Raw genomic sequence first — 27141 nt, forward strand, 5'->3', positions numbered from 1 at the left:
ACTAAGTTTCCATATCTCTCTTGCATTCGGGATCCAGCACAAATGTTATTTTCCGTTCCTTCTATCTATATTCTGAGGCTATATTTGTCTTAGTATTTTTTTAATATAGTCATAGATAAGGTATAGTATTCAACTTGCGGTAATGGTCATAATTCACTTGATGAATTACATCATCAACTTCATCTGCGTCAGTAATAACCTATATTACCGCTTGTCATATACAGTTGTGGAAATCAACCAAATGAACAACACATACAGCACATCTATTCCCCCAAGTTCTCTCACATATTATCCCTGAATACAGCTGATTCAGCTGTCCCTGCTAATCCTGTGAAATTCCAGATGTTACTTTTATGTACAAGTTCGCAGAGGAACCCCTTGCAATAAGCATGTCTTCTCCGCATGTCGATGATGATCATCGATTGAACTGATTAAATATGCTAATCAAATTCCATTGCGTCATGTGTTCCCTGTAGGTTTTGCTATAGGCGTTTAGGGTGTACAGTGGCGGATAAAGACTATTAGGGGACCTGAGCACAAAGTGAATATGGGCCCCCCATTCAAGGTTATAAAATATACAGGGTGGGCCACGGTCGATGGAACCCTAGACTTTTACGGAGAACGGGTGGTACGATTTTATTGAAAAGTTTTTGACAGTTCTACAACCGATTAAATTTTGTCATTTTGTGTCATATAAAACAAGGAAAAGGAACTAAGGAAAGTCTACTTCTTGGGTTGAGTGGCGGGTAGAGTCTCCCATGCAATTGCCTTGCCTTTTTCCTATCATCTTCTAGCTCTTTGCTAAACTTTAATTTTTCATCTAGACTCTAGAGTTACTTCTTGGCATTTTGCTTCCTTTTTCCATTATATCTTCTGATTTTTTATTTTGACGTTTTACTCTTTCTTTACTGTTGTTCTTCCAAAGTAGATTGAAACTGTTTTCGTCGTATTCACTTAGAATCTCCATTTCTTGAAGTATTCCATCAGTTTGTCTGAGTCTATCTATAACTGACTAGTCATTGCTTTCTGTGTTCTGATGTGATAATAGATAACGTTGTCATCTGCAAACTGGGCTATCTTACATCTATTCATTTTTGGTATGTCTGCCATGTATAAGTTGAACAGCAGAGGTCCTATCACCGATCCTTGGGGAACACCGTCTTCAATTTATTTAATGGTCGACCTGTTATTATTATCAATATTCACTGTAAATTTTCAATTTGCCATTTCTATTGATTTTATTAATGTCGTAAGTTTGTTGGAAATTTTATAAACTTCATTTGGTATACTTATAGGACCTTGATGCCACATTGCTACCATCGAAAATTTAAAAATGTAGAAATATAAATATAATTAATGGTTTCGATGGTAAGTTGATTTAATTAAACAAATATTTCTTCTCAAAGCTTATTTAAAAGTTACAAGGGTCGCTCCTCAAAACGTGAAGCACCCACACATAATTGGTCGATGGAATATAAAAAGTACCAAACAAATAAAAGAAAAGAATAAAAATACAAGACAGAAATATTGTTGCAATGATTTTTTTATTATCATGTATAATCTGGTCGAGTGTTGTGCCAAGCTGGCTACAAAAAAATTCCAACCATATCCAAGCGCGATCCACCTTCATTGAAAAAACATCTTGAATTCCTAACACCAGAAAATTCACACATCCTCGAATGTTGTGCTAACTTCGAAAAGTATTACATTACAAAGTCACGTGGAATACTTTTGTGTACTGAGGCGACGATTGTAAACAGATGTAGTAAAAGTAGGTACTATTAATGTCCTAGCAGCTGTCACATTCCTCCTCTCAATGCGAGCATGGACCATTGCGAGCAACTGCCTCGAATATGATATACGGTCGGTAATAACTACGTCACCTATATATATATATTGGGGTTATACTTGAGAAGGTCGTAAAGCTGCTTTCCAAAGAAATCATATGCTGAAATGGATACGAATCCAATGAAATAGGAAAATGTGATACTCCCCTAGATTATCTTGGCAATATAAAAGGGATATGGAAATTCGAGTCTTAGAAATGTGAGGTTATGCGCGAATCAGGGGCGGCTCGTGGATATTGCAGATAATTTTTGCACACTAAAGGCTCATTTTCAAGGTGATAGTATTATCACGATAGTGTGAAAGTGATAGTTACTATCGGAGCAACTCTCACCATGTAAACTACTACTACTACTACGATACTTTCACTGTGAAAATGAGCCTTTAGGTTCACTGTGCGATGAGGTACCGATCAAAAACTGCAAAGATGGAGAGAAAAGCCCCTACATGGACGACATTTCAACGAGGTGAACCAGGATCATGTCGACACTGAAGCGTGCGATGTATCCAGAAACGGAAGGTTTTCTTTTAGCCATCCAAGTGATCTCAACTCAACGAGAAATTACTGCAAGCATATCATAAAGGATCGAATTATTACTGACGATCGATGCCGATATGGGTATCCAACGAATGAGACAATCCAACATATCACGGGAGGATGTCAAATGTTTGCAGGAAATGAATATAAAGAGAGACACGATGCAGTAGGAAAGATACTACACCAAGAATTGGCAAGCAAATTGAAACTAATTCATTCTGAAAAAGTACAATAATACAAGTACCAACTGGAAACCATCCTGGAAAACGAACGCTATAGACTGTACCGGGATCGTACAGTTTTGACTGATAAAACAGTCCCTCACAACAGGCCAGATATACTGCCTGTTGATAAACATCAAAAGGCAGCAATACTCATCGACGAAGCAATACCAAATAACAACATGCGTCAAAAAGGGGTCGAAAAAATGTCAAAATATAGGGACCTCGAATTTCAGATAAAGCGGCAGTGGGGAATGATATCAACGAGAACTGTTCCAATTATCATCTCAACAACAGGAATAGTACCCAAAAATCTCAAGAGAAATATCAATCAACTAGGACTTAGTGAGTATATATGTAATATAATACAAAAAGCTGTTCTTTTAGGTACTGCAAGGACAGTGAAAAAATTCCTAGAAAGCGACGGACAGGTCCAAGGATCGCGTGTAAGAGGACCTGAAGTTCGACGAGAACCAGGGGGACCACAAGGACCGGACACGACCAAGTTCTATCCTTATAATATTTGAAATATCTGGGATTGAGTGAATGTTCCTCTTAGCGGGGAGTGAGAAAGCCTACGGCGATGAGATTTTTCTATCCTACGCGTACGCTAGAATCGGGGACAGGTACTATTTTATCATGTAAAAAACAAGCTACTTTGTAGCGAAACAATTGTTATTGATATAATAACATAGTGAAAATTAGAATAACTTGTATTTTAAATCGATACATTTTTTCATCGGAAACCAACATAACAATATATTAAACTTGTGATTTAGGACGTATACATAATAAGTAAGATCGCGTTTTGGAACTTTGATGGCATACAAAAATCCTTCAGGGATTAATGAAGAGGTATTAATTGTCTTTACTCTAGCCCCTCTCCTATGGCAGAATTTCCCTGAATACCAAAGAAACAAAAAGTACTATTCACAAAGTATTAGCTGAAAATACGTAGTGTTTATGTACATATTCATATTGTAATGATTGGAAATAGGGATTCACGGCTTGGCTTGATATTCAAGATACTCGACTCAAGCTCAAGTAGCTTGAGATTGACTTGAAATCAACTAAATTTCAAGTCAAGTAGTAGTTTTTCAATATCAAGTCAAGTATTTGACTTAACATTGGAAAACTACGACCTGAAATTGAGTTGATTTCAAGTCAAGCTCAAGCTACTTGAGCTACTGCGATCCACTTAAATATTAAAACGTACTTCAACTCAGGGCCGGATTAAACTCTTTTCCGCCCCTAGGCCAAAAACAATTTGCCTCCCCTATGAGTAAAGAGAATTTTAAAAATTCAAATTTTTTAAATACGTGATTTTCGCAGAAGTTGATAAAGACAATTTTCTATCTGGAAATAAAACAATCTAATGTTTCAGAGTTATATTTCATAGTAAAAAATTACAGCTTTCATAATCAAACTAATAATGGTTTTCTTCTTGCCTTCTTTTCCGCAAATTGTTGCAACACAGCTTCGAAGTCTAATTTTTTCAACAATTCAGCTTCAATGCACAAAACGGCCAGAGAATTCAAACGCTCTTGAGAGTAAATATCAGTAATTATGTGTGAGTAGAATACTAGATTTTATCCACGACTTCCTGGGTAAAATTCGAATTAATCTGCATTTTCAAAAATTAGAGTAGTTTCCAAAGCGATGACAACATTTTCTGCGTTCGCACTGAAAATTGCAAGCTCAAAATGAAGTTCAAAATTTTCACGTGACATCGATTCCATCAGTAGCCTTTTTTTTTACCGCGCTGATAGCTTGGTGGTTGATCTTACTGTCAGTCAGTCTATCACGATGCTGATAAGTTATTCTGCTATAATTCATATGTGCATATTATAGAATAGTCGTGGACAAGAACAATTACATTGCATAAATCAATTCAAATTTTCAATTTTATGTCAAAATTATTATAATATGTAATGAATTTGTTATTTCAAACGTTTCGATCATTAATCGCTCTTACTAATAAACTTGAATTGATAAAATAGCTACACTTAAAAACATTTTTTGAAAGTAACATCATTTCAGTATTGGTAAATGAGAAAACATTAAGAAAAAAATACAACTTTTCTCAATCTTACCTTAAAATCTTTCCACTGGTTTTCATTCTTCTTTATTATAGCGAGTAATAAAAGCCAGTTGATCGGTATGCGTTATATCTGGTGTCGAGTCTACGCTTATTGAATAGTATTTGGCTTCTGTAACTTCCTGATCAATTGATTTTAGAACTTCTGTAGCCATAATTTGGATAATTTCTTCACAAATCGATGATGACAAGTAAGAGACGTTCCCTCTGCCTTGATTTCCGTGCTTTTCAATGTGATCAGCAAGAAAAGGGTCAAATTCAGCTAGAAATTCTAATAGCATCATATAATTGCCATTATGTAGACTACCAAATACTTCCGTCGAACCCCTGAATGAAAGTCCTCTTGATGCCAATGCCTTGATCGCTGCAACAACTCTCTTTAAAACTTCTCTCCAGTACTGTACTTCCCGCTTGTATTCTTTAACATGAAGTGCATCTACCTGGCCAGCTGCTTTTTGCCTTTGGAGTAAAATTAGGACACAATTTTTGTGATTCTGTGAATTCTCGTGCTGTTCAATAGTAATAGGATTTTTCCAATCATTAAATCCGGTAGATGCAAATGGACCTTTTCCATTGAATAAACGGCATGGCAGAAAGTAGAGACGTCCTGTGCTGGCAGAGTAAATCAAGAAATCGCGAATGTGAGTCTCGGCATTTTTCAATCGGGTTTTAAACAATCCTTTCGAACAATATCGAACGCGATCATTGTAATTCCTTCTTGAAGCTTCAAAATCTAATAAATCAATATTTTGTTTAATTCCACGATTGATGAAATTCTGCCTCAACTCCTCTGTTATTTCATCCCACAGAGCTGGATCATAACTGAAGTTATCTGAACTGCCGCTAATTTCTGGAAAAGCTTTTTTCGGATTTTCACAAGATTCCACTTGTTCCGGAATCTCCATAATGCTTTCAGCTTTGTTTGATGTGTTGTTACCACTTGTTGAAGGTTGATCGAATTCTTGTTGAATTTCACTCAGCTCTGTCGAGTCCACTTTTTGTTTTTTATCACCTTTTTGTAAAAAGGTGCCAATCTTGGGAATCTTCTTCACCAGTTCCTCATTTTTTTCTGATCTTTCCTTTGCTCGTTTTCTATATTCACAACCACTTTCACGTTTTCTTGACATTGCGAAAAAAAGAATGAACAAGTAGATCTGAAGATAAGTTCCCACAAAATTTATTTATACTAAAAATTGCACTAGTAATGTTTAAAAATGACTGGCGACAACTCTATAGTGGTTAGTTCTCGATTCTGAGTGTATTGCATGGACGGAAAAATAGGACTGACGAGCTGCCAGTGCCGATTCCGAAATTCACGCAAAAAATTTAACTAGTTACTTGCATCCATTGAAAATAATACCTACTAGGGCAACTCATCAAACGTGCCGCATTCATATTTTAAATATTATGCCAGTCCTCTGATTTCCCTGACAGTAATCCGTGTTTTATTAGTAGCAATTACAATTTACGATAGGATAGGTTTTCCACGTTCTCTTTGATGCGCTTAACCGCCGACAGTGCCGACTGCTGTTCGGTTTTAGGGCGGCTCCTTTGATTTTCAGATTACCGAGGGGTGTGAAAAATGCAACAATATTTCTATCTTCCATTCAAAAGAATTATACATCGGTAATGAAAAAATTTGTGCGAAATTTTCGAAGATGGCTATTTCTACATTTTCGTAGAGGAGTTGAAGAATTTTTTTTTATTCACCGAAAAATTTGCCGCCCCTAAAATTGTGCCGCCCCTAGGCCATGGCCTATGTTGGCCTAGGCGGTAATAGGGCACTGCTTCAACTTCAACGAATGGTATCATGGAAACAACACAAACGCATTTATCGAAAATGTTCTGCCAACATATTTCTCTGACTTGAGTGCAAAATATTGTTAAGTGAATACACCTTTCCTACCATTCAAAATGCATACTTGTAGTATAATATTAGCAATAATGGTTATTATTACCCGGAAAAGTAACTCTCGCGGCACGATTTGTGAAACAATTTCACGGTAATAATAGTTATCATGATTCACTCGTGGTCAAATCTGCTATTATTCTGATGCGAAATGGATTTTCACAGGAATACCTATGTAGACTATGTAGATTGTAGATTTTAATAGAAGTCCTTAATGCTCTTCTTGTCATTGCTTAAAAATTTGAATAAACTTGATTTTCCACATATTCTACCAGCTATTAATTTTAATTAAACAGTTTCACTCACCTTTATGACTTCCATGAAAAATATTTCCTGGTGTGGGCTGGAATTGTCCTGACGTAAAACGGCTGAATGCGTTGGCATGTGAGTAGAGGGCGCTGCCAAAGGTTGGGCCTCCGGGGAAGAGCGAATAAACGCCGTATTTGCTGAATCCTGCGGCAAAAAATAAACTCTCAGGGAACGGTTTTCAACGACAGTTTTTTTTTGCGCCTTTTTTCCTCCTTGAGAAAATTGTTTTTACGACATCGAAGACATTTATTGGGTCTGTGGTGGAGAATGTCTTGATGAAAGAGAGGTATGAGAAGTATTAAGGGAATTATAAAAAAAATTAAAACTCTTTTCAATGGAAAATTATTTTTATTTGGATTGAATATACAGAATGAGTTTCAAGTATGAAAAAACCTTATTTATTTTTTAAACGGATCGCTCGATTTATATAGAATTTGGTGTGTGAGATGGCCAATATTATGGTGGTATTTACATTGTTGTGAGATCTTCCTTTTTTCGGAATATAAAAGAACTTTATTTCAAATGGTTTTTGCCTTTTGGAAGTCTTGAGAAATACTAAATATTTTGCTTGTAATATTACCTATACCTTATAGCTACACATACACATTTACAGTATCATTGCCGAAGTTATAATAATACATATTATGAATTATCTCAGGTACTAAAAGCGCTTTTGACAATCATTCGTATTTTAGCGTATTTTTGTCGTTCTTTCTAATGAAAGAACGACAAAAATACATTAGCCTTGAGCTTTCATTCACTTATGCGTCTATTGCGCCCACGGAACTGTGTAGAGGTTAAAGGAAACACTTATTTCCTTCACAATTTTTTCCGATTCGGCCTAGATAAAAAAATACTGCCATTTTAAATTCCTCATAATGAGCTATGTCCCATGCCACCCTTGGAAACCTGCAACAAGTTACCAACCACAAGAAAAATTCTATTCATAACAAGCTGACTCTATGTACCTTAGAATAATCTGTGTTTAGAGATATTTACACTGCTAAGTTTTGAAATTATTTCATATCTACATGAGCTTGTTCACTGAATAAAAATCATCGAAGAGTTAGGGTAACCCAACAAAATACTACATCACTTAGTTCAATATTTCCGTAGCGATCAGTATGAAATTGTGGGTTTGAATCGAAAGAATGTAATGATAATGTATTCAATGGATGATGGATAACTTAACTCCACTTATTGAGATTAAGTTGGTTCTTTAATGTGTACCTTACACCTGAACTGTACTTATATCCCAAACTAATCCAATTAATTAAGACTTTTTTATGCAAGGAAGACTGTAATTATTACTCGAACTTCTGGCATGTTGATTATTTTATTCTACAAGTATTTCTCAATTATATTCTTTATGTTAGATATAGTCAATTATATCTACTACTTGATTCATCTTGGTCTTGACATTGAATATAAACTAGTAAGTAACTTAGTATGAAATCTATTCTTTCAACTCACTGCATTTGTGTTCACATTGGTCAATTATGGCCCTTTCAAGAACATTCGCCATTTTGAAATTTTTTTTCCGAGTTCTTCATCTTTTCTGAATTGAGCCCTCAAAAATACTCTCGATATGACCAGAAATCGTAATTCAAAGATTATACATAACTGATCACATAGAATACATAAAGTAATAAACATAGATGAAGGAAGTAGGTATACGCAATTTTTACATATCCCCAACATGTTTAGATTATGTTGTCGGATTGTGATATATTTACAAATCCACAATTTAACAATATATCATGAATGTTTATTATATTGAATGAAATATATTAATTTGAGTGATTCCCGATTAAATATGCAAATTTGAATATTCGAAATTCGATATTTCCGTAATAGTCGAATTTATAATGAGCAGAATATTTATTATTTTCTGTATCTACCTGCTGAAATCCAAGGTTTGGCAACTTTTGCTCTCCTAGTTTCATCGGTTGTTTCACGTCGTTTGACGCGCTTGAAGTTTGTTTACTGAATTTCTTATATATTGAGGTAATTATTTCAATATATTTTGAGTTGATATGATACGTTGATTAACTATGGGACATAAGAAGTGCGTTCTATGTGGAGAAACTCGCGAATTAAGTGAGATATCGTATCACTGATATGTTTTCATTTCCGCGCGCTTCATGTAAAATTTGGTAGTTCATGTTGGGGACAAAATTTGCTTACTGAAAATGACGTATGCTTCCTCTAGATATGTTTAGTACTCTGAGGAAGAATATTACTCAGAAATGACGTTGAACTCTCTGCTCTTTGCTTCAAAATTGAGAATTTTAATCTCATAACATAACGCGTCTAGTTGTGACGACATAATTGGGAAATTCGGCAATGCATATCGCTTCATCAGAGCCGCTGCAATTCAATTGAAGTGATAAAATCAATTATATTACGCAATCAATTTCAAACAAGCATAATCTGCGCACTATACGTAATATACATACTATCAGATGTCCAATATCACTGTTCTACTCCCAATATTGCACGATATAATTGAACGCACAGAAGACCAATAAATATCGCCTCGTATCGAATCCGACGGTATTCATGGCCAAGCCATTAAAGTAAACAACGTGAAATTAGCCCACAATCTATTTTGCCACGATAGAGGGTTGGTAATTTCACACTCCTCATTCGAAAAACTAACCACTCAAAGCGTAAAACAGTTTCCACGAATGCCCAATCAGCCGGGTGATATGCCTTTGTTTACAACTCGCGAAATTGGCTTCTCGACGGGTTCCGTGATTTCCCGGTAGATGGAGCAGTAAAACGGGAGGTCATTCCGTCATATGCTCCCAGAATGGATCCATCAATTAGATGAGAGACGACGTACTGTCAACCATCGTTCTATTTCTGAATGTGCCTGCAACTGATTACTTTTCTGGGGGAACAGAAAGTGATTCGGAGAAGCTGCTCTTTTTATTGGCAGTGACTGTGTAAAATGATCTCCTCAGTTAACTAGATGTCACAGTCTTGAAGTTTGTGACGTCTAAAATTAATTTTATCGGCGCCTACTTTGGGAGTAGGGAAATGCGAACGATAATGTAAAGTATAAGATGAAGGGTCATTTAAGAGATCGATTGAAAATGATGCGATTATGAAGAAAACAAAAAATAACAGGGTAAAAAATCTACTAGCTTACACTTCCTTAACTACGAATATGGGAATCTGGCTGTAAGAACCAACATCATCAAAATCAAAAAAGTTCCTACGGTTTTCAAAGACCAATAATAAAGATTCATTACAAATCTTCGACCAGGTCATCAAAATAGCATTCAAACATTTCTGCCAACCGGAAATTCACGGATTCAGATCAAAATAGTACACAGGGTGTCCAGAGTAGTTGTGACAAATTGAGTAGATAGAACTGATGAAAGTAACAACAAATTTCTAGCAAACACGGGTCCTAACTTTTCACAATTGCAAGGAAAATGGAAAAATCATTCCAAGAGAATAAAATATTCCGATGCAACTCAAAACAGCTCATTTCATGCTTCTTGCATATTTCAAACATCCGCTATTTTGGGTTTTTCAAAAATGTTTCCGTTTCAAAGATATTGAGTTTTTCGACTCCAATTTTTGTAGACATATAAATATTTTCCATTTATTTCGAGATTTTATTCATTTTGTGACCACTATATAAGTATAATTGTAATCAAGTCATATATAGGGTGTCCCATTTAAATAGAACTAACGCAAAATGAATTAAATCTCGAAATAAATGAGAATAAATGAAGAATATTGTTATACAAGGAGTCCAATTTCAAGAATGAAGTTCATAACAGCAGTTATGAATATTCTGCGTCCACCCTATGATATGGAATGGTAACAGAAGAAGACAAAGAAGAGGATATGAACATTGAATAAACGAGGAATTTATGTGTATCTGAAAAATTATCCAGTAAAAGACAAACCTCAATGATTCCAGTATTTTAATAATTAATACGAGATGACGTCGGGGTATTAAGTTTCAAAGTCCACAAGACCCTGCCAAGAGGTTGCAATTATTATTCCGAAAGCAGAAGCCACGGTTGTAAAATGGATATAAATACCAAGATACATATAAGATTTCTTCATACTGATGTGGGTAATTTTGTTCATCTTGTACTCATATTACAACTGTATTAAAATCCATCTTCATGCACATGGACAGATTGGTTCCAAAGAAAAAAGAATCTTGAAACTCGATATATTTGATGTTACTATACCTTCTCCAATTGTAATTCAGAAAACTTAAAATGTAATTCAGAAAATCAAATTGAATTTCAAATGGAAATTGTAATTCAGAAAAAGAAATTTTATATAGCAATATGTTATTCAGAGAAGGAAAAATTGATTCAAGAAAATATAAATTGGAATTTGGATTTGGAAATTTCGAATTCAGAAATAGAAGAAGCTCCTGACAAAAAGTCAGTTCTTTTCTCAATATTTTTCTGTGATTCAAATTGGATTTGAAACCACGAATTCCAAAATAAGACAATGAATTGTGCTGTTTGCATTTCCCATCAGAAATAAATAAATCATCGAAAAACTAATTCTGAAAGATGTAAATTACAGATTAACATTTCCGCTTATAACACGCAAAAACAATGAAGAATTTAAACTTGCATATTTTATGTATATGCGGAATAGCAGTTCATTTGACGGCCCAGTAGTTAAGGAAAACAATTAGAATGGAACAATTGAAAATTCCACGCTTCGCTTAGATACCGGAGATAAAAGCTGTAAAACAATCTCCTCTTTGAAAGCATCTTGACGGGTACTTCACTGAAGAAGTAACTAGACCTAAACCATTGTATACTATCAAAACGTCCTTATACAGGGTCTTTGTTTTGATTGCAACATTGTATAGTGCCCTTTGAAATGTTCTTTACGTCATTTTACAAAAGCTGGCAGCTAATTTTTATGACAAAATTAATAATTATAAATCGTGTATTATTCTTATTGAAAATGCTTCAAATTTTATCGATAATTATTCTTTCTTTTCCACGAAAACTGTTTTTTTTGGTTGCACAAACCTCATTTTCGAATAAGTAAGGACAGTAAGGTCCAATCACACCTTCAGTCCAAAAACCGCACCAAACAGTGGCACATTGAGGACAGAGAAGCTTTTCAACAATCATTCTAGGATTTTCCAAGCCCTAAATGCGACAATTCTGCTTATCAAAGTAGACTTCGATGTGAAAAAGGCCTCATCACTGAAGATGATTTTTCGATGGAAATCCTATAACCATTTTAATGCATTTCAAGAACCCAATCAGCAAAGATTGCTGGTGATCGCCCGGCTGGAGTTTTTGTGTAAACTGAGCTTTAAAAGCTTTAGAATCTAAGTATTTATGCAAAATACAGTGTAATGTCGTTTTTGGAATGCCTAATTCACAAGATATACGAGAAATCGCCAAACCTAGGGTTTCGTCAACATTATGGGCATCAGCATCCAGATTCCCAATTGTTCTCGAGTGACACACACGGTTTAGATTCTCCACATCACTAATTTGTCCCAACACCAGTTCAAAAATTTACACCAGTTTAATAATAAGTGCTTCGTGATGAACCAAGAGTGCTTTAGTTTCGCGAAATGTCGTCTTTTTTTGATTAAATTTCAACAATCGTTACACTTTTAGTAGAAGCGTAATTTTCACTTGTCAAATGTGAAAAGATGACAGATGCCGAGATAGCAGGCTATTAATGGAACCTCTTGTTGGAAAACCCTGTATTAGGCCAATTGAAAAGTCCCTGGTCTGATGCACAGATGGCGGTGCTAGTATTGAATCCATATGATTTTTAGTTAGTACCAATCTTCGAACAATACGTGTCAAAATTTGACAGCAGTCCGACCATTAGTTTGTGAGATATTACGTTGTGAATTTAGCTACTTTTGTTATTTGAAAAAAGATGGATTTCGTGTGCTGATAAAATATTGCTTTTTGAAGGGAAAAATACAGTTGAAGAAAAATCTTGGCTTTGATGAAGAGTTTCCGAAGTCTGCACCAGGAAAATTAACCATCATTGATTGGTATGCTAAGATTGAACGTGATGAAATGAGCACCGAAAACGGCGAACGCAGTGGACGCCCAAGAGAGGTTGTTACCGACGAAAAAATAAAAAAAGTCCACAAAATAATTTTGAATTACTGTAAAGTGGAGTTGATCGAGATAGCAGACATTGTGAAGATATCATCTCTGAACGTGTACCTACATCATATCATTCACGAATATTTGTACATGAGAAATATGTGCGCAAAATGGATGCCGCGCGAGCTCACAATCGATCAAAAGCAACAACGTGTTAATGATTCTGAGCAGTGTTTGGAGCTGTTTAAGTGCAATGAACCTGAATTTTTGCGTCCATATGTGACAATGAACGAAACACATCCATCATTTGACTCCTGTCCAATCGACAGTCAGTTGGTTGTACTGCACACGATGAAGCAACTGAGGCCTATTTCGAAGCGAAAGACAAATCGTACTACAAAAATGTTGGAAAGTTGGAAGATCGCTATAATCGCTGTATCGCATTCGAAGGAAGGCAACTATGTTGAATAATAAAATCGAATTTTCAAAAAAAAAATGTGTTTTACTATGGTAGACCGGGGACTTTTCAATTGGCCTATTATAATCAACCGGTTAGATCGAACCGTGTATTTAAATTGTCGAAAATATTACTGTTCACATTATAATGCGTAACTTACCATCAGCAGTATACCCGGTGGCAGAAGGAAGTGGTGCAGATGTCCAAAGCCCCCTTTGAGAGGGCGCCCCTGGACCAGCAGGGCTGCCCAACATCGATGAATAGCACCTTTCTCGATTCAGGTACAGCTGTAACAAAACAGAATATGGCAAATCATTCCTTTCAATTAGATTTCGACGATGAACGATGATATTATCGTTCTGTGCGAGGTTCAAAGCGAGAAGACATCTGTCTTCGGATGTAATTATGCGTCCTACCTATCTTGATGATTACGATATAATAAGGCAGATCAGGAATCTAGGGAAATGAGAGGAAAAGTTTTTTTCAGCATAATGATCTTCAGAGTATGAAGTAATGAAGATTGGTAGGCTAGTATAAAGTCTATTTTTTCTGTGACGGGAAAAAAATTTGACATTTTTATTTGTTGACAGGTAACAAAATATGACTTTTCACGAAATTACTTTTTTCCCCGGGAAAAAAGTGATTACTTTTTTCCCGGATATATATTTATCTACATATAGATAAAGGAATAATAATAATTCGACCACACTGTTGATGGCTTTTGTTGTTGTGCCAGTTCCGAAAAATAAGCCAATAACACTGTCTCCGAGAAAGAACTTCATGTCTTTTTCATTTTCCATTCCATAAATCTTAAATACGCGGTTTCGTAAATTTTCCGCGATTTAGCTGGCAATAATTTTCGTGACGCTACTTGCGCTGCTTCTATCAATTCCGGTGGAGAAAACTCGGAATCAGACATTTTTTAACTTTATATTATTCAACAAAATAACTACTAAACAGTTATTACTGATTTCGCAATTTTTGAAACAAATCACAAAATTAAATTGACAGATATTTGATTACTTTGAAGTTTCCCTTAGCAACGAAGGTCTAATTGCAGCTTACTAGTTTAAAAATTCAAATTTCATATCGATAACATTCTGACTTTAATATATTATAATAAGATGTTCTTTCACTATTAAATAGTCGTTTTTTCTGTCACAGAAAAAAATAGTGTATTATACACGGGAAAAATATTAGATTTTAGCTCTCGCTTCGCGTCGGGAGACAACATAACCTCGAGCTAAAATCTAATACTGTTTTCCCTTGTATAATAAATAACCATTATTAGAGTTACACAGACTGAATCAACTTTTAGTAGACAAACTTATTCATGCAGTATGCAGAACAAAATGTTTATACAACATCCTGTCCATTTCGCTCCAGAAAATTGAGTCCGAGAGTGAATCCATTCGAAGTTTTGTTTTTCTGAATCTCTATTTTCTTTTTTATTCACTCACCACTAACTATTCGATAAGTTTTTCGAATCACCTTGGGAAGTGTTGAAAAATATTGGTTTATATTCCACCAACCAAGTTAAGTTCTGCAGAAGATAAAACTCTTTTTGGAAGTGATGAATTGAGCAATTAGCTGCCAACAGTTGACCATTCTCAAAGATTCTGCGGTCGAAAAAGGCCTCTTGAGCTTTGACCTATTAGTTAAACGAGCTGCAGACAGCAATTCCAACACGAATGCGAAATTTTCGGACACATGAGTGTTCGAAAGCCCATTCTGCAGCTTGTTCCAGAATATACTATTCTCTAAGTCATTGAATTTTTATTTTAATTGATGAATATTCCCATATCTAACTATTGCTTAGTGATTTTTACATTGAAAAATATGGGTTGGCAGAACAGTTTTCTGTATCACAAATTTGACAGAATGTTCATTATTTGATCAAAAATTGATTTTTTCGGCAACCGTCCGGGAAGTGCTCCCTTCCCGGACGCATTTTCTCCGAGAAAGTAGCATTTCCCGGCCTAGTCCGGAAAGTACGTACTTCCCGGACTAGGCCGGAAAAGAATCATAGAATCCATAGCAACCGAGATAACGGCTGACAGTTCATATGAAATAAGTTGTCAAAAATTTGCATGTTTTTTGATCGCAATCGCAATAAAATATGGAAAGCAGCAGCGATAGTGTTATTTTACATGGTTGCCGAAAAAATATTGTACGCAACACGCCCGAAAATGGTTTTTTTGGACTCACAGACTTCCAGGACTCGCTTACGCTCGTCCTGGAATTTAGTCTATTCGTCCAAAAAAACTCTATTTTCCGGACTTGTTACGTAAATTACTATTTTGGCAAATATTGATTTCCTACGCTATCTTGAATTTAAGAAATGTAAAAATTTTATAGCTGAAGAACCAACTTAAGGAAGTCTTTCACTTCAAATGAAAGGAAATAGACCAATAGACGAGAGAAAATGTTGGTTTAGTTATAGAACAAAACTAAATTTACCAAAAACCATTCATTAGTTTGGGATATTAAAGTGTAGGTATATAAAGGCAGAAAACGAAAGAATTTATATTAACGAATAATGCTAATAGTGAAAATGATTTTCTGTAGTGAAAATAAATACATATTTGTTATTTTCAATGGTAAGTAAAGAACTAGTTCAGTGAAAATTTAATTATCCTAAAAACGTACCAACGAATAGCCTTTTATATTGTCGAAATTCGTTAGTATTATCTCTGCTGAAACCACAATTAGACACGAACATAGAATGCGAAATGAGAATTTCCTCTGCATATCTACATACTTGCAATTAGAATTTCACTTTTTTAATTCAACATTATAACGAAACTACTGTTGGAGATATTCACCATAATGATGATGAGAAATACATATTTGAATTGATGAATAATTCAGGAACAGTAATTTGAAAAATGATAAATTCGTATACTCATCACAATACAAATTAAAATTGAAGGTTCACACATTTGAAAGAGTTCGTATCATTTTTCGAAAAATTACACTTTTTGGAAAATGCTGAAGTAGTTATATTCTATCAAGCATTCAATCATTTTCACGAAAACTCATAGTGATTTGAGTATTTCAATGAACCAAAATAGATTCTTAAATTACACAATATAGAAATTAAAACGTTCAAGTCGAAATGATTTATTTCCAAATGACCTTTGTTGAAAGTGCGTTATTTCCTGCGTTTCTATCACAACTTTTAAAAGTGTCGATTTTATTGATACATGAGCAAGCCGAATAATTGTTCACAATCTGAAGTACGAAAAATGATTCCAAATAGGTTTTTACCCTTCAGTATAATAATTTACATACATTTTTTGAGCATATCATGCAGAATATTTTGGATTGAATGCAAATAAATGATAATATTGATTATAGACTATATTCAATAGCAATCCTAGACAGATATGTACCTCCAAGCAAAGAGCAAAACATGAAGAATATTTTTAACCTTTAACTTTTGAATTACCGATCGCAACATTCTGAACAACTTTTGTTTGTCGGTTTGTGTCCGAAAATCCTTTTAATAATTTCAACATCTGCAACAATGATTGAACGATTATAATAGCAATGAATTCTTCCCAAATTTCCCTGAGTATTCGCACCTGGGCACTGATTTTGATAGAACATTTCAAAAATTACAAACGTTTTTGAACCGTGTATATTTTCATGATTGAACTTAATGAACACAAAAGACATAAGAAATGTCATAGTACTGTCATTATCACTCTTTGAAATTATGTCACAGAACACTAGAAAGACAAAAACTTTCTAAATCTATGCACCTATAGATACTTTGAAAGTACGAATAATTTATGTTCGAACTTAATTTATTTATTTACAGTATATTTACATTACACAGTTGATGTATATGATATGTTAGCATGAAATAAAAATCATCGAAGATTTGAAGAAAACCAACAGAATTTTGAAATTTTGTACATATTATCAAGAAATTCAAGTACAATTTCCCAAAGAATTAAGTGGTTACAATTCCGTTATTAAATGAAGCATTCGATTTGTTCCCACTATCTCATAAAAATATTGATCCGCATCAATATTTTTGATTCCATCAGTATGAAAATATGGAAAAGAAATGCTATAGCTATGTATTCAATGGAAAATGCATAAGTTAGACTCCATTTGTAATCAAATTTGTTCTATAATGTGTACAGGGTGGGCAAATTTCGATGTTTTAGCACTACAACTTTTAAACCAGATGAGATAGACAAAATCTGATACCCCATTCTCGGTCTCTTTTTCTGAAAAACTAACAAGGGTTGTATTCATTTTTGGCCACTTTCTTTTGTTTTCGAGTTATAAGCGAAAATTGGAAAAATGGCGATATCGAAAAACATTTATATCTCCGCTAATACCGATGATAGAGCTCTGAAATTAAAACATCATACAGGCACTTTTTTACGTAGAATCCAGTGGCCTGCTCGTATCTTCAAAAGGGGTTTTAATTACGGAGCTATAACCCAAAGTTATGTTTTTTCAAATAGGAACACTAGATTTTTGTGCCATTTTCTGAAAGCTCAATTTTTCCTGATTTCAAAAATTTATAACATTGTATGATTCATATTAAAATAAATAACAGAAAAAGGTCAAAAACCTTTTTTCACTTATAAGAGTCTCAATATTTCTATGGTTTCAACTGTTGATGAGCACAGAAAAATTTAGCTTTCTATAACAAGAGCAGTGTCCTACCGTTAATCTGATTATTTCACTTATTTCTACAAAATTCGAATCTATATTGATTTTATATAAATAGTTTCGAAAAGATAAACGAACTTGGAAAAAGTTTCCTAGGTAGCTTGAACACAGTTTCAAATATTCATCTATTGAAATATCGAGAAGAGATGTCGACTGTGCATTGTGCAATTGTTGTCATTATTCAGTTAAATATTATTTCTTGTTTGTCCCTTCGTAATTAAATTGTTGAGTTCAATCATATATGCATTTTCATAATTGTGCTGTTTGAAATGTATTGGTACTTGTGCGTATTGATTCTGGAGACCTATGTGAATAATCTCCTGATACATGCATCTCAATGCAACTCTTTCGATTGAAAAATTCGATCTTGTGGTTTCTCCGTTATTTCCAATTCAATTTTTAGATAAAAAATTTATAAAACATATCTAGATTCGAATTTTGTAGAAATAAGTGAAAAGAATAGGAATAATCAGATTGACGGAAGGACACTGCTCTTGTTATAGAAAGCTCAATTTTTCTGTGTTCATCAACAGTTGAAACCATAGAAATATTGAGACTCTTAGGTGAAAAAAGGTTTTTGACCATTTTCTATTATTTATATTGATACAAACCATACGATGTTATATATTTTTGAAATCAGGAAAAATTGAGTTTTCAAAAAATGGCGCAGAAATCTAGTGTTCCTATTTGAAAAAACATAACTTTGGGCCATAGCTTCGTGATAAAAAGCCCTTCTGAAAAGTCGAGCATGCCACTGGATTCTACGTAAAAAAGTGCCTGTATAATGTTTTAATTCCAGAGCTCTATCATCAGTATTAGCGGAGATATAAATGTTTTTCGATATCGCCATTTTTCCAATTTTCACTTTTAACTCGAAAACAAAAGAAGTTGGCCAAAAATGTATACTACTCTTGTTAGTTTCTCAGAAAAAGAGACCGAGAATGGGGTATCAGATTTCGTCTATCTCCTCTGGTTTAAAAGTTGTAGTGCTAAAACATCGAAATTTGCCCACCCTGTACAGGGTGGGCAAATTTCGATGTTTTAGCACTACAACTTTTAAACCAGAGGAGATAGACAAAATCTGATACCCACTTCTCGATCTCTTTTTCTGAGAAACTATCAAGGGTAGTATTCATTTTTGGCCACCTTCTTTTGTTTTAGAGTTATAAGCGAAAATTCGAAAAATGGCGATATCGAAAAACATTCATATCTCCGTTGATATTGATGATAGAGCTCTGAAATGAAAACATTATACAGGCACTTTTTAACGTAGAATCCAGTGGCGTGCTCGTCTTTTCAAAAGGGTTTTTAATTACGAAGCTATGACCCAAAGTTATGTTTTTTTAAATGGGAACACTATATTTCTGTGACATTTTTTGAAAGCTTAATTTTTCCTGATTTCAAAAATATATAACATCATATGGTTCGTATCAATATAAATAATAGAAAATGGTCAAAAACCTTTTTTTACCTAAGATTCTCATTATTTCTATGGTTTCAACTGTTGATGAGCACAGAAAAATTGAGCTTTCTATAACAAGAGTAGTGTCCTTCCGTTAATCTGATTATTTCTATGCTTTTTACTAATTTATACAAAATTCGAATCGAGGTATATTTTATAAATTTTTCATCTAAAAATAGATTCGGAAATAACGAAAAGATCCACGGGATCGATTGTTTCAATCGAAAGAGTTGTAATGAGATGGATGCATCAGAAGATTATTTTCATAGGTCTCCAGATTGAATACGCACAGTTTATTCAAAGTCACTTGAACTATTCCATAAAAACTCTTGGCCATAGATGCACCTTTGAAGTGGATACCGCGATCTGCAAAATACCGGGGTTTATCTAAAAGTATTGTTAGGCAATAAATTCACTGGGCCCAAAGGAATTTCTGGAAACTTGGACAAACCTTGTATAATTGAAATATTCATCTTCCTCCAAGTGACTTTGGATATACTATACCAATCCATTTCAAATAGCACATGAAACAATGCATATATGATTGAACAATTTAATTACGAAGGGAATTACTGAAAATCATAGAAAAAATCAGATTAACGGAAGGACACTTCTCTTGTTATAGGAAGCTCAATTTTTCTGTGCTCATCAACAGTTGAAACCATAGAAATAATGAGAATCTTAGGTAAAAAAAGGTTTTTGACCATTTTCTATTATTTATATTGATACGAACCATATGATGTTATATATTTTCGAAATCAGGAAAAATTAAGCTTTCAAAAAATGTCACAGAAATATAGTGTTCCCATTTAAAAAAACATAACTTTGGGTCATAGCTTCGTAATTAAAAACCCTTTTGAAAAGACGAGCACGCCACTGGATTCTACGTTAAAAAGTGCCTGTATAATGTTTTCATTTCAGAGCTCTATTATCAATATCAACGGAGATATGAATGTTTTTCGATATCGCCATTTTTCCAATTTTCGCTTATAACTCGAAAACAAAAGAAGGTGGCCAAAAATGAATACTACCCTTGATAGTTTCTCAGAAAAAGAGATCGAGAAGTGGGTATCAGATTTTGTCTATCACCTCTGGTTTAAAAGTTGTAGTGCTAAAACATCGAAATTTGCCCACCCTGTACATCATTGGCAACTCTGATATTTGATTCATCTTGATTTTGGCATCGAAAATAAACTAGAAGTATTCAATATAAATATCCACAATTGAATATCCTGTTTCCAACTCCCTTGTAATAAAATACGTCACTAATCATACAGGGTTGATCCAAATCACAGGCTTCAACAAGATATACTAAAATGATAAAAAGTGCGTTTTTTGAAATGGGGTGACCTGCATACCATAAGAAACAAAATGAAATTTACTTTCATGCTATATAACATATTTTTATATCTAAATTGCTAGGTTTCCTAATTGAAAGGTTCTAGTTATGCGACCAACATGATTATTGCAGTAAGTTTGATTGTTATTTTGAGTCCAAAATAAATTTTCATCTCGATCGACTCTACAGTTGAACCTCATCGTTGGAGACGATTCCCGAAAAATACTTGTGACGAAATTATCTGTTCAAGGAACGACCGCTCGAAAACGTAATATAACAACGCATCCAAACGAATCGCGAAATAAAATGTCTCCCAAGCGCACAGCATTCGAAACATCCGCTTCCAAAATGAGGTACGCACTGTGTAACCTTGACTGCCTTTGTGAAGAGGACAATGACGTACGTGTGATTATTGCGAAAATACAGGCTGGCTCATTTGACGGGCACAGCACGCCATGGTATGCAATGAAGGCTAAACCGGCTCCAGGCTTAATTTACCATTCATAATTCTTTATATCTGATGTTTTGTATAGGGACTGAAGATGAATGGGGTCGATAAGAGTGAAGACGTTGATGAAATCATGCGGACGGAGGGGATTTGGTGACAAAGAATCCTTCACAGTATGATTAGGTTGGTCGATAATGACCATTTTATCAGAAATTAACTCGAGTTAGAATTCACAGGGAAACGCTGTAAATTTCACACTAGGTATACACATAGTAAAGGGTGTTTTTTTTAGAGCTATAGAACTTTAAATTGCAATAAAACAACGATGGATTATTCGATTGACATGAATTTTATTTATCCGCAAGATAATCTTGTGGCATTACATTTTAAATATGATTTTTGGCATATGACCACCACGGCTGGCTCGGATGTAGTCAGTCCAATCTGGACGTCCAATTTTCGATGACTTTTTCCAACATTTGTGGTCGTATATCGGCAATAACACGACGAATGTTGTCTTCCAAATGGTCAAGGATTTGTGGCTTATCCGCATAGACCAATGACTCTACATATCCCCACAGAAAGTAGTCTAGCGGTGTTAAATCACAAGATCTTGGAGGCCAATTCACAGGTCCAAAACGTGAAATTAGGCGGTCACCAAACGTATCTTTCAATAACTCGATTGTGGCACGAGCTGTGTGACATGTTGCGCCGTCTTGTTGGAACCACAGCTCCTGGACATCATGGTTGTTCAATTCAGGAATGAAAAAGTTAGTAATCATGGCTCTATACCGATCACCATTGACTGTAACGTTCTGGCCATCATCGTTTTTGAAGGAGTACGGACCAATGATTCCACCAGCCAATAAAGCGCACCAAACAGTCAGTTTTTCTGGATGTAACGGTGTTTCGACATACACTTGAGGATTAGCTTCACTCCAAATGCGGCAGTTGTGTTTGTTGACGTAGCCATTCAACCAGAAGTGCGCTTCTTCGCTAAACAAAATAAAATGGACGTAGTGCGCGATATTTGCAAGCGTTGTTCAGGCGTGAGTCCATTCGAGATGAATTGCCAAACCAAACTGAGAATAAATCACTCGACAGCTGTTAAATTGGTCGCCATCTCGAACAGTAATGCCAACTTAAAGTTATATCCCTCGAAAAAAAACACCCGTTATTTCGTAGATTATCTCATGTATTCCAAAGACGGTTTTTGGTGAAATAGTATATTCTAAAACAAGATGTAGAATGGGCTCCTATTCCAACATGATTGCGAAATTCGAAAAAGTGCTACGAAGGAGCGAGTTTTCGAACGCATGAGTGTTGGAATTGCTTTCTGCAATGAGTATTAGACGATATTTTCTCTATTTCAGTCAAGTTTTGTGAAATATTGTCGAAATTCAATGAAAATTTCAGATTATATATCCTAGTGACTTTTGTATTGTATCTTGGTAGTTGGTGCGACTGTTACGAAAATTGACAGATTACGGAATTTGAATTTAAACCGAATTTTTAGAAATTTGAAGTACTTTATAATTACGCATTAAATTCGTAAATTATGTAAGAGGAATTACGAATAATGTTGCGAATCATTTCACTAAATCCAAATTATATGACAATTGATGTGTTGAAATTTGATAGGATCGGAAGTCAGTGTAGACAACCACAAAACGAAAAATATAACTGAAAACAATGCTGTAATGAGTTCATTACAGCACTATTTTTAATACTGTAACGAACTCATTACGATACTGAAATAGAGAAAATATCACATATGTACAGGGTGGGCAAACTTCGATGTTTTAGCACTACAACTTTCAAACCTGAGGAGACAAAGTCTGATACCCTATTCTCGTTTTTTTTCCTGAGAAACTAACAAGAGTGTTACCCATTTCAGGCCACCTTATTTTATTTTCGAGTTATATGCGAAAATTGGAAAATGGCGATATGGAAAAAAATTTGTATCTCCGCTAATACTAATGATAAAGCTCTGAAATTAAAACATTATAGAGCCACTTCTTTACGTCCAGTGTGGTGCTCGTCTTTTTAGCAGAATTTTTAATAACGAAGCTATGACCCAAAAGTTATGTTTTTTAAATCGAAACACTATCTTTCTATGCCATTTTGTGAAAGTTAAATTATTATTGATTTCAAAAATATATAACATCGTATGGTTTGTATAAAATGAATAATGAAAAATGGTCATAACCTTTTTTCATTTAAGAGTTTCAATATTTCTATGGTTTCATTTCAACTGTTGATGAGAACAGAAAAATAGTGTTTCCTATATCAAGAGCAATCTCTTTCCATCAATTTCATTTTCTGATTTCTACAAAATTCGAATATAGATAAATCTCAAAATGGAAATAACGAAAAGATCCACATGATCGACTGTTTCAATCGATACAGTTGTTATGAGATGGATAAATCAGAAGATTATTTTAAAGGTCTCCAGAATGAATACGCGCAAGTACCAATCAATTTCAAATAGCATATGAAATCTCGCATACATATATGATTAAACTCAATACTTTAATTATCTCAGCAACAAAGAAGAAATAATACTTAAGACCTTATAGAGATAACACAAACCATACAATTTTGTATACTTTTGAAGTCAGTAAAAATTAAGATTTAAATAAATTTGACAGAAATCAGTGTTCCCATTTGAAAACACATAACATTGGGTCACAGCTTCGTAATTGAAAATCCTGCTGAAAATACGAGCACGCCACTGGATTCTACGTAACAAAGTGCCTAATAATGTTTTAATTTCAGTGCTTTATCATCAGTTTAACGGAGATATGATTTTTTTTTCGATATCACCATTTTCCAAATTTCGCTTATACATAACTCGAAAACTAAAGAAGGTGGCCAAAAATTAATACTACTCTTGTTAGTTTCTTAGAAAGTAGAACGAGATTTTGTCCCAATATTTTTATCGGAGAAATATTGATCATTAATTTTGGGACATATATTATTGAATAATTCACAAGCCAAATAGTGAATAATGGTAATATCTAATATCACGTAGTTAAAGAAGCCTGTTACCGAATGATTCGAAAAGAAATAGCCCTTTCTTCATAATGGGATGTATTTATTTTGACTATATTTAGTAACCTTATTTCGATTAACATGGCTAGACATTCTGTAGACAATTCTCATCATCATTTAATCTCAATTGACCATGAAACGAATACAGAAGTTGTGAGAAAATTGTATATAAATGGTATCAAACATCTGTGAAACAATGTTTTCCTACTTCATTATCGTAACGTTACGTAGTAAGGAACTGAATTGGTGAATGCTAGGATATAACAAATTAAATAAGGTGTTAAGAACATAATGATACGGTAGACATGTCTTCTTAACGGTTTATTTTGATATATTATTTTCAATAATGAACCTTCGAAATTGTTATATAAAGTAAGCTCTAATAAACGTTCCTCTTTATATCTAAATTTATGTTCTTTCCTACCATTAATCAAATAATAATAATATATCTTTTATGAGAAGTGAAAGTGTGACTTTTGAGTCGCGTCTGAATTGATTTAAAATTTCAATCGATTCACAACAAGTGCTTTTCTCTGAATAAAACATTCTAATTTTTCGACAAACGCTATGGTACGTTTTCCTCGGACAATTTCTGTCGACCGCCGCGTTTCGACGACTTTATCTAACCAATCCCTATTCTACCAATATCGTAGCTGGGCGGAGCTACGCTATTCCAAGAATTGCGATTGGTTAGATTAAATAGTCTAAACGTGGCGGTCGAAGGAAACTGTTCGAGGAAAACGCACTTTTAGTCAGACTAAATGACTATAAATAAAAATTGTAGCACAGCGCAGTTATTGCTTCTCCAATAGCGCAATCAGCGAAGGAATCAGCTAGCGCTTGAAAACTCAGTGATCGCCTCATTTTAAGCGCTCGCTCATTCCGGCCTCAATTTTACCCTTGGAGACAACAACTGTATAAGGTATACATGTGGTCTCCAAGGGTACAATTGACGCATTAATGAATGAGCATCTAAAAGCTCCTGAGTTCACGACAGGGTTTTTAACCTTTTTTTTTCGATATTCTACTTGGGTTTTTACTATACGCTATACGCAGCACAAAATTCTGCAGGAAGCATGAAATTATTATTCTCATCTCAAATCGATCAGATCTGAAAAAATGAGTACTGCCTAAAAATAACTATACATACCGCTTTCAATCATATTTCTTATTAATAATTATTAAATGGCAAAATTTGAAAATCACTCTGTATCACAGAAAGTATAGAATTGCTAGAGTAAATCTTTTTGTATCTTTCGTTTCATCCTCAGAGTAATAAATATAGATAGAGGGAGCATAAGTCATATTCAGTAAGCGAATTTTGTCCCTAACATGAAATATCAAATAAACATATCAGTGAAACGATATTTCACTCAATTCGCGAGTTTCTCCACAAAGACCGCACTTCTTATGTCCCATAGTGAATCAACGTTTCATATTAACTCAAAATATATTGAAATCAATACCTGAATATATCAGAAATTCAGAAAACAAACTTCAAGCGCGCCAAACGACGCGAAACAACCGATGACACTAGGAGAGCAAAAGTTGCCAAACCTTGGATTTCAGCAGGTAGATACAGAAAATAATGAATATTCTGCTTATTATAAATTCAAAAATTAGGACACATATCGGATTCCAAATATTGGAATTTGTATATTTAATAGGGAATCACTCAAATAAATATATTTCATTCAATATAATATACATTCATAACGATATAGTAAAATTGTGGATTTGAAAATATATCACAATCCGACAACGTAATCTAACCATGTTGGGGACATGTAAAAATTGTGTATACTCCCTCTATCTATGTTTATTATTCTATGGTTCCATCAAAAAGTAGTAAACGGTGTCGAGAAAATAGTATCTCTATCTCTCCTCCAGACCAAGAAATCCTGCTAAACCTACGAATTTGGGACCTCCATTATATGTTCAGTTATTTTTTTCATGACGGCCGAATATAAATTATTATAATGAGTGCCCTTATTGTGGTTCCAGAAACTTCCATCGTTGACATAATCTAAAAATTCTTTCTTTAGCACAGAAAACCGCTAGTCTGATAATACGATATGGAAACGTTGAAAATACTTCTGTTTCCTGGGATGCAATCTCCGTCAACCTTCTTATCATCCGTGATAACCATTCGTAGGCATGTTTCAAGGACGAATAAATATGCATGTTAAAATTTTTCAAAGGAAATTAGCGGTCTGAACCGCAAGCAATTAATTATAATGATAAATAGCTCTTACATAACAAATTGGCCAAGAGGGAATGTAATTTCATGGAACGCCTCCTAGTGCGATGTTGTATCCAGAAAATTATTGATGTTCGCCTTGAAAATATCGGTCATCGATTTTCTCGTGTCAGAATAATGCATGAAAACCCCGGGAAAGCGAAATCGTGACTTAAATCTGTAAATTTATTGGTCGATATCGGAAAAAATCTCGTAATTTATTTAGGCTTGAATCTAGCAATGATTCAATTGCAGTAGGTATTTTATGAATATTGAATATTGTGAGTTTATGCTAGTGGTCAGATTCTAGGAATGTCTCGGCGCTGTTTAGATTTTGGTACATACAATAGCGACATTAGGGATGGCCAAGGGACAGAAAACTATCGATATATATTGTATCGATATTTTCTGACACTATCAAAATGTATCGATATT

The 27141-nt window shown here is 34.4% G+C and overlaps 1 protein-coding gene across 5 annotated transcripts in view; it reads right to left on the minus strand.

Moving 5' to 3' along the window:
* LOC123682980 (protein winged eye) overlaps positions 1–27141 on the minus strand; it is a 186377-nt gene that overhangs the window by 76544 nt on the left and 82692 nt on the right. For all 5 annotated transcript variants that reach the window (XM_045621842.1, XM_045621843.1, XM_045621845.1 and 2 more), the window contains 2 exons: positions 13627–13753; positions 6918–7064 (listed from right to left, as the gene is read on the minus strand). In XM_045621842.1, coding sequence (XP_045477798.1) covers positions 6918–7064; positions 13627–13753 — 274 coding nt within the window. The remainder of the gene's footprint in view (positions 1–6917; positions 7065–13626; positions 13754–27141) is intronic.

This window comes from Harmonia axyridis, chromosome 6 (assembly GCF_914767665.1).
Source record: "Harmonia axyridis chromosome 6, icHarAxyr1.1, whole genome shotgun sequence".
NCBI classification, from domain to species: Eukaryota; Metazoa; Arthropoda; class Insecta; order Coleoptera; family Coccinellidae; genus Harmonia; species Harmonia axyridis.